General features: G+C 47.3%; 1 protein-coding gene across 1 annotated transcript in view; it reads right to left on the bottom strand.

Annotated features, from left to right (window-relative positions):
* Positions 1-329: 329 nt before the first annotated feature.
* Positions 330-11,859, bottom strand: part of TNR (tenascin R) — a 90,308-nt gene continuing 78,778 nt past the window's right edge. Inside the window, exons 18-21 of the mRNA XM_055418808.2 lie at positions 11,212-11,308; positions 5,833-5,994; positions 1,419-1,582; positions 330-449 (exon numbers count right to left, since the gene is read on the bottom strand). Of these exons, the coding sequence (XP_055274783.2) occupies positions 330-449; positions 1,419-1,582; positions 5,833-5,994; positions 11,212-11,308 (543 nt within the window). The remainder of the gene's footprint in view (positions 450-1,418; positions 1,583-5,832; positions 5,995-11,211; positions 11,309-11,859) is intronic.

Here is an 11,859-nt window from a genome sequence, read left to right as displayed (position 1 = left end):
CAGGAAAGAAGGCACGTGCCTGTCACCAATCTGACTCCACGATCTGGTTTTGAGTTGGTAAGAAAATGTCTCACTGTTCCTCCTTGGTGGAAAAGAGGGGATGGTTAGGGATGGCTGGGTAGGAGGGAGCATGGAGACTGAGGGGGCAGGCCCGGGGGCAGCAGAAACCATGAGCTGCTGATTCGCAACTGATTCCTGCTACATCCCGCTTCCTTCAAACACTCTTAACATGTTGCAAAGCACATTACTATGTCCCCCACCCCTTGTTTCATATTATAAAGTACAAACAAATGACAGAAAAGGTCAGTTGGCTCGCAGCCGCCCACTGCTTAGAACTGCAAGGACCGCCGTTTTCTCCCTGCCATGAGACGGTGGCTGTATGGGCGTGTCTTCATCTCCACAAAGGGGATAGAGAACTCGTGGCCTTTCCAGTGGTACCAGTTGATCCCCTGGGAAGGAGAAAGATGAGCATGTCAGATCACCTTTCCCCACTCAAGCGAACTCCCAGCCTGAAAAGAAAGAGGTTTCTGAGAGCGGGGAATCCAAGATGAACATTTAGCCCTTTTCCATTAACATGAAGCTTTGTGGCTGAGTTCCCTCCCCCAACAAAAAGGGCAAAAAAAACCAGAGACTTTTTTTTTTTTTCCCCTAGCTTTTCTCTTCAGGCATTCTTGTGGTCTGGGCCTATAATAGGAATGTGTAGCAGGTCTTTCCTTATCACTGGCTTTCTGGTTTGGGCTTTCAGGATTTGCATGCACCAGTAAATTTGAATTTCAGATTCCCAACAGTATAGAAGCATTTTGAAGAGCATAACTGTGTTTGACTGCTCACTCCGGATGGGAGCATTAAGTGGTTTCCATCTATCAGGTGACCAACCATCCTGGTTTGCCCAGGACTAAGGGGTGCCCCTGGCTGCTGGCCTTTCCTGTGCTAAAACCACAGAGGTCCCAGTTGGTCACCCTATCGCCCAGCCCAGCGATGGATGTGTAGTCTCCAGTGGGGAGACATGGTCTCTTTTACGCTGCTATTTCTGCTGTCTCCCTTCCTAGGATACTTCTTTGGATGAAGTCGAGCTGAACCTTCTTTGCATGACGCTGTCCCTGAACTTGATAAGCTCTTCACGGGATATCCCAGAGGAGGAAATGAAATGGGACTTGACTGGTCATCAAGGTTTCTCTGGGTGAGTTCTAGCTCCCGGGTCCAGGTGTGTTCCCCTTTTCTTCCTCTGGCTTTGATTCTGCCCTGTTCTTATCTCAGGGTCTGCATTATTTTTCTCTTTATAACAGTCCGTTCTCAACACTCTGAGTGTATCTTTTTAAAAAGGAAATGCAAGGTCCACCTGTGCACTGAGAACTTGAAGCTAAGGCGCGTGGGCTGCACGGCTCTGGCTCCTGTATGCGCGGCAGAGTTTCACCCACCTGACTGTGCCTGGACTCGCCGTACTTCCCATTGAGGTTGGTCCGGTGGCAGTTCTTATACCACCAAGCCCCCTTGTATGACCTGGCACAGTTGGTAACTGCTATGTCATTGTCTCTGTCCTCCGTGGAGAAGGGGCGGCCCTGGTGGTAGCTGAGAGAGTCCCCTGGGGAAAAAACACATGCGTGAAGCTGTCTAATCTGTCATTCCTTTGTCACAGCGTTCTGGACATTTGACCCAGGCCCAACAAACCTGGCTTCTGCTTAAGAGACCTCCCACTTACCTGTGTCTATTCAGCCCGGCTATACTGAGCTCCCTCTCCACGTACTCCTGGGTCCGCGACATCTGTGCTGCTCCCTCCAACTCAGTTCCTCATCAGAACTGTGTGCACTCAGCTCCACCTCGCCAGCCCTGCCTGTTTCCTCCAGGCCAGCACTGGGACACAGGCATGGATGGCTCCTTGTGTCTCAGAGGAGTCAGTGATGAGTCATGCTGCCCTGGATAATCTGGGTCACCGCTGTGCAGCCTGGCTTTCCCCATGGCTCATCAGGCCTTGGTCATGTCTAATATCCGCTTGTTCAGAACTTGTGAAGTTCATTTCCACATGTGAAGAGGGACACTGGCTAACTAGAGTTTCTGTCCGTAGGAAGCAAGATGATAAGAAAATCCTAACCATATTAGAGGAGAAGTGATTGGGCAAACCAGGGCTGTTTCTTGGGGAAAAGCAGATTTGTAAGGGGAGACAAGGTTCTAGATCACCAACTCCAAATATTTGATGGGTTATTTAGTAAACAAACAGAACTCCACCAAACAAACACTCTTTGGAGAAGTATGAGGACCAGTAGGTAGAGACTCTGAAGTTAGAGCTGTTGATAAATGGGATTGTCTACTTGGAAATATGGGGAGATCTCTATTTTTAGAAGCTGGGGATTTTCTTGTTGGGATGTTGTGCATATGAACTGAGTATTTAAGTGAGGTATCAAACTGTAAAATTAATTTATTACTATTGGCCAAACCTCTGGCAGAATTTTTGGTTAGAGGTGTTGTGAAGGGGCTCATGCTATTATTGAATGAGTGTTGTCTAAGATGCTTCTGAGGTCACTTTAAGCCAGGGGAACTCATGGCTCTGATCCTGTGGCTTCCTGAGTCCACACTCACATTGGCCACTCAAAGCCTCCAAGTGCTTCTGGTCACAATTTAATTCTCAGGGGGATGGTCTTTCTTTTATAGGGAAGCCTGGTCCATTCAGGCCAGCTGGGTCCCTAAGTCCATATGTTATTATTTCTATCCCATCCTTTTTATCTCCCTCTCTCAGTCTCTAAACAAACCAGGCTTTATCTCCTTCCAGAGCTAATCCCACTGACCTACAACTCATTCTTTCTCATCTCTTCCAGGTCCTGGAGAAGGCAGAAAAGAGTTCTTACTTTCTTTCCTTTTTTCATATAGATACAGATAGAGATAGATATATATTGATATTTTAGCATTTTCATCTCTTCTCACCCTAACTCAATCCCTGTGTCTTAAAAAATCCTGACTTAATCCTACTTTACCATCAGTCCCCTGACTATGTTGTCTCTACCCACATTTCTATATTCTCATCTCCTGCTCATCTCTCTAACCTAGAAGCTGCCCTCCCTGGGAACTATTCCCTCCTCACTCTCTGGGAACGATTCTCTCCTGCTTCCACTTGGGATGTTGCCTGCTGCTGTCTCAGACATGATCCTGATGTTGGTCTTGGTCTCCTCCCCAGGTCTGGCCCCCTTCCCATTCCCATTTCATGAATCCACCTCAGACGTTCAGTCCATCTATTATCTAAGTCTCGGTTTTTCTCTCTCAAACTGCTGTTCAGATTTATGCTTTTCTCTTAACTCCTAAGATCAGTCAAGGCTCTTGTGATCTCCTACCAAGATTAATGCAGCAGCCCCAGATGGTCTCTGTTCTTCGCTGAGGATTACTTTGTCCTATTTATGGCTGACACTTGGATCTTCCTAAAACTCCACGTCCACTATGTCACTCAGGACCCACCATGGCCCCCCACTGCCCACCGTATTAAGACAGAACTCCTCTGTCCCCTTGGCTTTAAGGCCCTTAAGGGTCTCACTCCACCCTACTCCACCTGCTTCCTTTCTATCCTTTCTGAACTCACACCTTGTCCTGGGCAGCCAGGTCCTCCGCACTTGCCCTCCCTCCACACTAACTGCTCCTTCTGTGACTTCTCCCCCAGGATTTTCTTTCCCTGGAATGTTTCCTTTCCCCTTGGGGTCCCAGCCAAATGCTGCTGCTTTCATGAAGTCTTCAACCTCCAAGACTCCCCTACTCCAAATGCACGTTAAACTGGAAGTGAGTACCATTCATTTTGTGGTGAGTTGCTTCCAAACTGTTTCTTTTTCAGATAGAAGTTTAGTTCTTGCAGAGGTCATGCCTTATGCTCCTTATGAGTCCTCACAATTTGCACGATGAACTTTTAGAGGTTGCTCAATAACCTTTTAGCCATAATTTGACTTGTAATGTTCAGCTCCAATTCAATTAAGAGTCCTGGTTAGAGACTTGGATTTTTGCAGACTTGAGAACAATGGAGATGGGAGAAGGGACTGAACTTGGCATTGAAGGCCACAGAGGCCACTGTTCTAGTGGGGCCAATAAAGATGAACAACATGCAAGATAAAGGCCAGGGGGCTTGGGCAATAGTAAATGCCAGAGAGAGGATGGCTCCTCCTCCCTGGAGACCTTCCAGTCTGGAAAGAACCACCATTGTGTGAAGTTGTCCAGAGAAGGGGCCTACATAAGCCTAGCTTCTCATCGTTTGAAGAAGATGAACTGAATATTTGACCTAAGAGGTCAGACTGCAATTCATTTGATGATTGGCCAAACTGTTGGTGGGACTTGCCTCTGAAACAAGAGAGAGCACAGTCCAACCGCTGTGACCTCCACGGGGCCCAGCAGTGAGACAGAGCTACACAGAGACTCCTGAAGTTGGGCCCGAATTCGACATGTAAGAGCACAGCCTGGGGCCGCCCAGGAGGAGGGAGGGTGCTTGGCCACGGGAGGAAGCGGGAGGACTTGCTTGTCTTTCTGTGGGAGAAACAAGAACGGATTTCTGCAGGCATGATTCTAATCTGAGGGAGTGGTTGGTATCAGGTTATTTCTGAAATGATCTGGTCTGACATTTTGTGTAATACACTCCATTTCAAATGACTATTTTACATCCAAAGCGTGGGTAAATTGGATCTTTTATTGGGGCACTTTGGGCAGGTCTGATTGCCATGGGGAATGACCTCTCATGTGAACAGCAGCAAGGGAAAGCACGTCTTCTCTTTGGAGTAATGACACCAGCTGAGCAGAGACACAACTGAGCAGATGCAGTCATTGGAGAGGCAACACTCTGATGATCTTCTTAACTCTAAGAGTCTTAAACATGTTGCTAAATTTATACCCTAGCATTTAGTCATATAATTGGAGTTAATGAAAGGACCAATAACTCCATGTACCAAATAGTGGAATATTTGGCAAAACAGGTTTCAGGATAGGGGACCTAGGAAATAGATTGGCAGAGCCTAAGAATCAGACTGGGATATGATGTGTGATAAAACTCTTAATGCAACAGAGCTTATAGAGATGGTTGCCGTACTTAGTGGAAGTGTCATAAAATCTACAGAAAACGTGACCATGTATGGGTTCTTGTGGAGGACTGAAAAGACATGTGGCCTGTGGGGGGACATGTAGAGCTGTTGTTTGTTCCCTAATGGAGGTGTGATGAAGACTGCTGATAGAGGAGGAGACAGCTCAGAATGGGGGCATCTGTCTTATTTTCATTAGTTCAAAGATGATTTTCCTAGCTGTCATTGCAGGGGAGATTTCTATCCAGACAATAGATGATTATGCTTTCACTGGATGAGAGCCCATATTGACTAATCTAGACAAGAAAAATAATCCTTCACCCTCACATGGTACTTTTTTTAACTTCAAAAAGCACTTTCACTCTATTTATCACATTATTTTTTCTGTCCGCTCTGTGAACTAGGGCAGGCATCATTACTAAGATTTTCCAGATGAGGAAACTGAAGTCCTTGAGAAATTGATTGCAGGTCACCTGAGTGGTGAGGAGCTTGCGTGCGTGTGAATCCCTTCAGTCGTGTCTGACTCTTAGCAACCTTATGGACTGGAACCCGCCAGGTTCCTCTGTCCATGGGGTTCTCCAGGCATGAATACTGGAGTGCGTTGTCATGCCCTCCTCCAGGGGATTGTTTCAACCTAGGTGGGGGGCAGCCTGGTCCAGAGCCAGCGCTTCCAGCCCTCCACCCTCCTCCTTGGCCAGCAGGGACTTCACTGCTGTAACTGCCCAGTGCCGCTCAGGCCTAGAGATGGGGCCCTACTACATGTCCACTACCCTCGGGGGCTGCTCTGGGGCCAGGGTACCTGCGGTGCCGTTGTAACCTCCGAGGCGGAGTTTGTACAGGCTTCTGCTGTCCTCAACAGAGAACCTGTCATAGGAGGCAAAGGCGGCCTCCTGCCCATCACGCATGTCCACGCGCAGCTCGTAGCGGCCCTGGGACGTGATCCTGTGTATGTTGTCCAGCCCTGTGGAGAAGAGCCAAGAATGCAGTGAGCCTAGCTGCAGTGGCTTTGGACACAGGTGGCAGAATGCGACTGTGGTCTCAAAACAGATGTTCTGGGAAAGAGGAGGAGTACTGGGATTGCTTTCGCTTTTAGCCCTTCCCAGTTGGTTATCAAACAGACCCTTGGTGGTGGTGTTGAGTCGCTAGGTCATGTCTGACTCTGTGACCCCATGGACTGTAGCCTACCAGGCTCTTCTGTCCATGGGATTTCCCAGGCAAGAATACTGGAATGGGTTGCTATTTCCTACTCCAGGGGATCGTCCCGATCCCAAGATTGAACCTGCGTCTCCTGCACTGGCCACTCCTTACCACTGAGCCACCAGGGAAGCCCAATCAGACCTTACCAGACCCCAAATTTCCTCCTGCAAAAAAGCCACCCAGTTCTGCTGGTGAGTTCCCACTGCAGGTCAGTTCAGGGGTCCTGCCATCAAGTACTGACCCAGTAACTGACAAGTCCTGAGCCATAGGATTCCTGGCCTAGGCCTGCCCCCCGCCCCCCTCCACCTCCCACTCCAAACCACAGTGTGGGTTGAAAATGATGAGCAGCATCATGGGGGTGTGACTCCTCTGGTGTGAGTGATAGGAAGCAGGAGGTAGGAGCATTGATCAGGGGGACTCAGAGTGGACCCTCAGGGTCCAGAGGATCTGGACATCCTACCCAGTAGCCTGGAGGGGGTTCCGTCCACCTTTAATTACACTGCCTTTCCTGTTCTCTGCCTCAGCCCTCCTGAGGCTCCCATAACTGGGTCAGAGAATATTGTCCCCTGTCTCCTGATGCCAGTTCCTGTCTCTCAGATCTACCTGTTATATCTTTGCACTGCCATCTCTGCACTCGTCTGTCTGGTCAGTCACACACCCCCCGCCCCAACCCCTGGCCCTCCCACCACTGTCTCCTTGGTCTCTATGCTTCCTAGCCTTTGATCTAATAGGTGCAAGCCCCAGGAGTCCAGAGTTAGGCAGAGTACAGATCCTTCTTGGTGATATTTTCCCATGTGTATTCTCTTGTCTTTTTGCTCTGGCTGGCTGTGCTCTGGATCTTTCTGATTCTGACCTCCCTGCCCAGACTTTGAACTGCCCCACCCCCACATTGCTGGTGATCTTGGAGTCCTCCTGATTTCCACCCGCTTACTAAACTGGGGTCCTCTTGCTTTGCTGTTACATTTGATATCTATCAGAGTACACCATGATTTAGAATTGAAAAAATTGCAGATGGAAGAGAATTTAGAGATTACTTAGGCTAGTCTCTTTGTTTTGTTAAAAATGTGGCTGAAGTCTAGAGAGGTGACATGGCTGATGGAGGGTCACCTGGATATTTCTGTTTCCCTGTCCTGTTTGAGAGTGAAAGCTTTATGTTAATTACATATTATATGTTATATAACTGTTTGCCGGGTTACTGGTACCCTACACTTGGCTTGTGATGTAGTGGGTCCTGGTGGTGCCCGGCCTAGATGCCCTTTAACTGCTCAGTGGACATAACCCCCAGCTGCTAACAGCTCACAGTTGCCTCCTTGGATTATTGCCCAAACAGGAGTTGCTTCCCTCTGGAAGTTACCCTCTCTCTCCCCAATGCCTTGGGGCAGATCCCCGTCAATGCCTGATGTGGGAGGGGGCTACCAAATCCCAGTCCCCTTGCCCCACTGGGGACCAACTCTGAGGAACAGTTCATGCTCTAGAGCTTCCCTGAGGATCAGACTGATGCTAATCTCCCACCAAGATCACATTGTTAAACTCCTCCCTGCTCTATCCTATTTCCCCCACCCACTTCTGAGAGCACTCGCCCAATAAATGGCTTGAACAAGAATCCCAGTGTCAGACTTTGCTTCTAGGGAACCCAGCTTACAACATAAACCGTGGTCAGAGTGTTACCCCTTACCTGAGTAGTGCCACCACACTATATATACATCACCAGGCTGTGCTTCTACTTAAGAGCCTTCCCTGGCTCCCTATTACATATGGTGTTGATTCAAAACTTCCCTCCCCCACTTTAGGGACTGTAACACGCCTTCGTTCAACCCACCTTACCTCATTTTCTTCTTTCCCTGAGCTGCATCTTTGCTCTGGTTGGATGGTTTTTCATTTTCCCGCGTGCTCATGTCAACAGGATCCCTGCCTTCCCTCTCTTCTTGTCCCTTCCTTCATCCTTCGTACTCACCTCTCAATGCCTTCTGCAGGAAGCTGACTCTTCCTTCTCTGAATATCTGTGGCCTAGCTCATAGATGATTACAGTGTTTCTGAGTGTGAGAGGGCATCTCTGATGATATGAAGTAGTTGGGGAATGTGCTTAGTTGTGTCCGACTCTTTGCGACCCCACGGACTGTAGCCCACAAGGTTCCTCTGTCTATGGGATATTCCTGGCAAGAATACTGGAGTGGGTTGCCATTTCCTCCTCCAGGGGATCTGCCTGATCTAGGGATCAAATCCTCATCTCCTGAATCTCCTGCATTGGCAGGTGGATTCTTTACCACTGAACCACCCGGGAAGCCATTTTTGGAGTAAGGACTAAATAACTTTAAACGTGTAGGGAGAAAGGTATTTCCAAATTCTGTCTCTTTCTCCATAGATGGAGGGGAAACCTTAACCCTGATTCTAACTGTTCCTTTCAGTCTGGATCTAGTACTTTGTGCATATTCACTGGAAGGTCTGATGTTGAAGCTGAAGCTCCAAACAAAACTTTGGCCACCTGATGCGAAGAGCTGACTCATTGGAAAAGACCCCGATGCTGGGAAAGATTGAAGACAGGAGGAGACGGGGACGACAGAGGATGAGATGGTTGGATGCCATCATCAACTCGATGACATGGATCTGAGCAGGCTCCGGGAGATAGTGAAGGACAGGGGAGCCTGGCATGCTGTAGTTCATGAAGTTGCAAAGAGTCAAACATGACTTAGCGACTGAACAGCAACAACAACAAAACCTTTGTGGTTTAACACTCAACACTTTCTAATCTCCATTTTCAAAACCACCAGCACCAGCAACAACTGGCATTTAATATTTTTGCTGTTTTCATTGCATTTATTTTTAAGATTCCCTTTTATTTATGGCACATGATGACTAGCTTTCTGTTTTTGGCAATGCTGTGATTTCATTTTTAAAAAATGATACATAGGGACTTCCCTGGTGGTCCAGTGGTCCAGACCCCAAGCTTCCAATGCAAGGGGCCAGGGTTGGGTCCCTGGTCAGGAAACTGGATCCCACATGCTACAACTGAGGACCCAGCACAGCCAAATAAATAATTTTTTTAAGTGATATATAGAAAATTCAGGTGTGTGACAGTTCAGATGTTTCCCTGAACTGACTGTGGTGTCCAGTGGCTGAGGCTGGGAAAGCATAAGCACTGTCTGCTGTGGGCACATCGATTTCTATGCTTTACACTTACCTCCCAAGCTGTTTGCAAACTCTTAGAAGGCAAGGATATCTTCCTATTCACTTCTCTTTCCTTTTTTAATGTGATTTTTACCTTCTGTTTTTATTACATTCATCAGCAAACAAAGATCTGGGCATCTAATAGGCATTCAATAAATTCTTATCAATTGAGTGATTGATTGGTATCTACACTTTAGGTACCTACTATCCTCAGCCACTGTGACAGGTAATGAAGTTGAAAATGAATATGGTTAGGTCCCAGTCCTGAAAGAAGTTTACAAAGTATAGTCAAGAGAGACAGAAAGGAAAACAGACCCTGATTGGGGCCACAGAACAGAGAGACTGCTCCTGCAGGCAAAGTTAGAGAAAAATGGATAGGATAGCTCCTACTGGGGAAGAGGAGGTGAGCTGAGGCTTTGAATATGCAGAGAAGCACAGCAGGGTGTATGGGGGTGGGGGAGAGTTGATAGGCAGAGGTTCCTTGCAAAGGAAACATTAGTGATTCTAAGGCTTTGGAGTCTGGGGAAAGGGAGGGATGAATTGGGCATTGGGAGTTAACAGATATACATTACACTATACAAATATTGTATTGGCTAAAAAGTTTGGGTTTTTCCCTACTACCCTGCAGAAAAATCCAAACAAACTTTTTGACCAACCCAATAGATAAACAATAGGACCTACTGTATATAGCACAGGGAACTATATTCAATATCTTATAATAACTGATAATGGAAAAGAATCTGAAAAAGAATAGACATATGTGTTTATGTGTGTATGTATAACTGCATCATTTTGCTGTACCTGGAAACACTGCCAATCAACTATACTTCAATAAGAAACTGTTTGGAGTTTGGTGTCGGTTGGAGGGTGCAGGGAAGGGGAATGGGGCTCTTGGTGATAGGGAGCAGGCCCAAGAGAAAGGCCTTGTACCATAGCTAAGGTGCTGATGACGGGAACTCATTTAAAAGTTCTACAGATGGGGCTAGCCATTGCTCAGATTTTGCCATGAGGGAGATGGTTCTAGTGGCTATGTAGGCAATGGTTGATCCAGGAGGCAGGAAGGCCAGTTACGGGGTTCTTATAGGAGCATCCAAGAGAAAGATGGTGAAGCTGAGCGGGAGATAGAGAGGAGACCACAGATGTAGAAGACAATTATCGCCTTTCCTTGGCCTCCCTTCATGATCACCGTGAAAATCTAACAGGGAGATGCAGGGAATAATAAATGCACTGCTTTCTGGAACTGGTTCCTCTGCCATCTGCGCAGGTCGGGTGTGTGTTTACCTTCTCACACCGGTTCTGTTCTCAATCTACACTTCCCGCTTGTGTCAGACCTCTAGGAAATTGCCGGTCACCTCTAATGTCATTTTCAATTTTTCCTTTTCCATCCCAAGTCAGGTAACACTATTCCTCCAAGGAACAAGGTCTGAGTGACTGTCTCATTTTTCTCCTGGCCTGCAGGCTGGCTGGCTGATGCCTGGCTTCTGAGAGATGACCAGCCAGCCTATTGCTCCCCCTGCCCCCTTCCCCCACCAGGCAGCTCACTCCTTTTGTAAAAGTGGCCTCACGTCAAGACCCATCAGCATAAGAGACCGTTAATGAGGATGGGAAGAGACAGAACAAAGAGAAAATCACCACAACAAGATAAAAACAGATCAATAGTGGAGCCAAACAGAGCAAGAGGTACTGAAAGCAATTCATGAGCTGTCAACTTCTCAACAGACCCAGGGTTTCTGATAATCCCAGATGGACACAGAAAGGAGAGAGATGGACAAAAAGCTAGAGTAGCATTCCAAGGGAAACAAAAAGGAGGCGTTACCCAGCCAAAACTCATCCTCCAGGTTCCCAAAGCCAACACGGTACTCAGCCCATTTCCGGAAAAAATCAGTTTGGCCATTCTGCCGCCTCTGGAATACCTGTGAAGAGAGAGGGGGACAAATGAAAAAGAAAAAAAAAAAGCTAAGGAAAACAAACTCTAATGAGTAAAACTGCTGTAACTGAGTTTTGTATCTGCAGTGACAGAGACACTCAGGTAAGGACTGCTGCAGTAGAGCTCAGTATTTGCACAGCGGTCATGGCAGGAGATGCTCGGAGCCCTTCTCTGAAGCACAGGGGCCCTTGATGAATAGGCTGGGGTGTGATGTTGACACTAATTTGCACCCCTGCAATGTAGAAGGATTCAGGATACATATCAAAACCCCAGTAGTCAAGGGAAATAGGCTAGGCTCTCAAATTCATCTTTTCACACTGTGGCATGCAGCAGAAAGCATTTTTCAGCAGAAGAACGAGACCGATTTCAGATCAGCCAGTAATGTCATCATCTTGTTTCAGGCAAAGCAAGTGTGTATCATTCACTTTCCGAGCTGTTTAAGTGCTAATTTCATTTAACCTCCAATACATCAACCTCGACTTCAACTTCCGATTATGCTTTAAGAAGAAGGCACAAATATGTCAGAAACATAAAAGA

This window comes from Moschus berezovskii, chromosome 17 (genome assembly GCF_049115385.1).
Source record: "Moschus berezovskii isolate FMDL1 chromosome 17, NW_MosBer_1.0, whole genome shotgun sequence".
In the NCBI taxonomy this organism is placed as follows: domain Eukaryota; kingdom Metazoa; phylum Chordata; class Mammalia; order Artiodactyla; family Moschidae; genus Moschus; species Moschus berezovskii.
The sequence above is the reverse complement of the archived record's forward strand: the minus strand, read 5'-3'. Positions and strand labels throughout refer to the sequence as shown.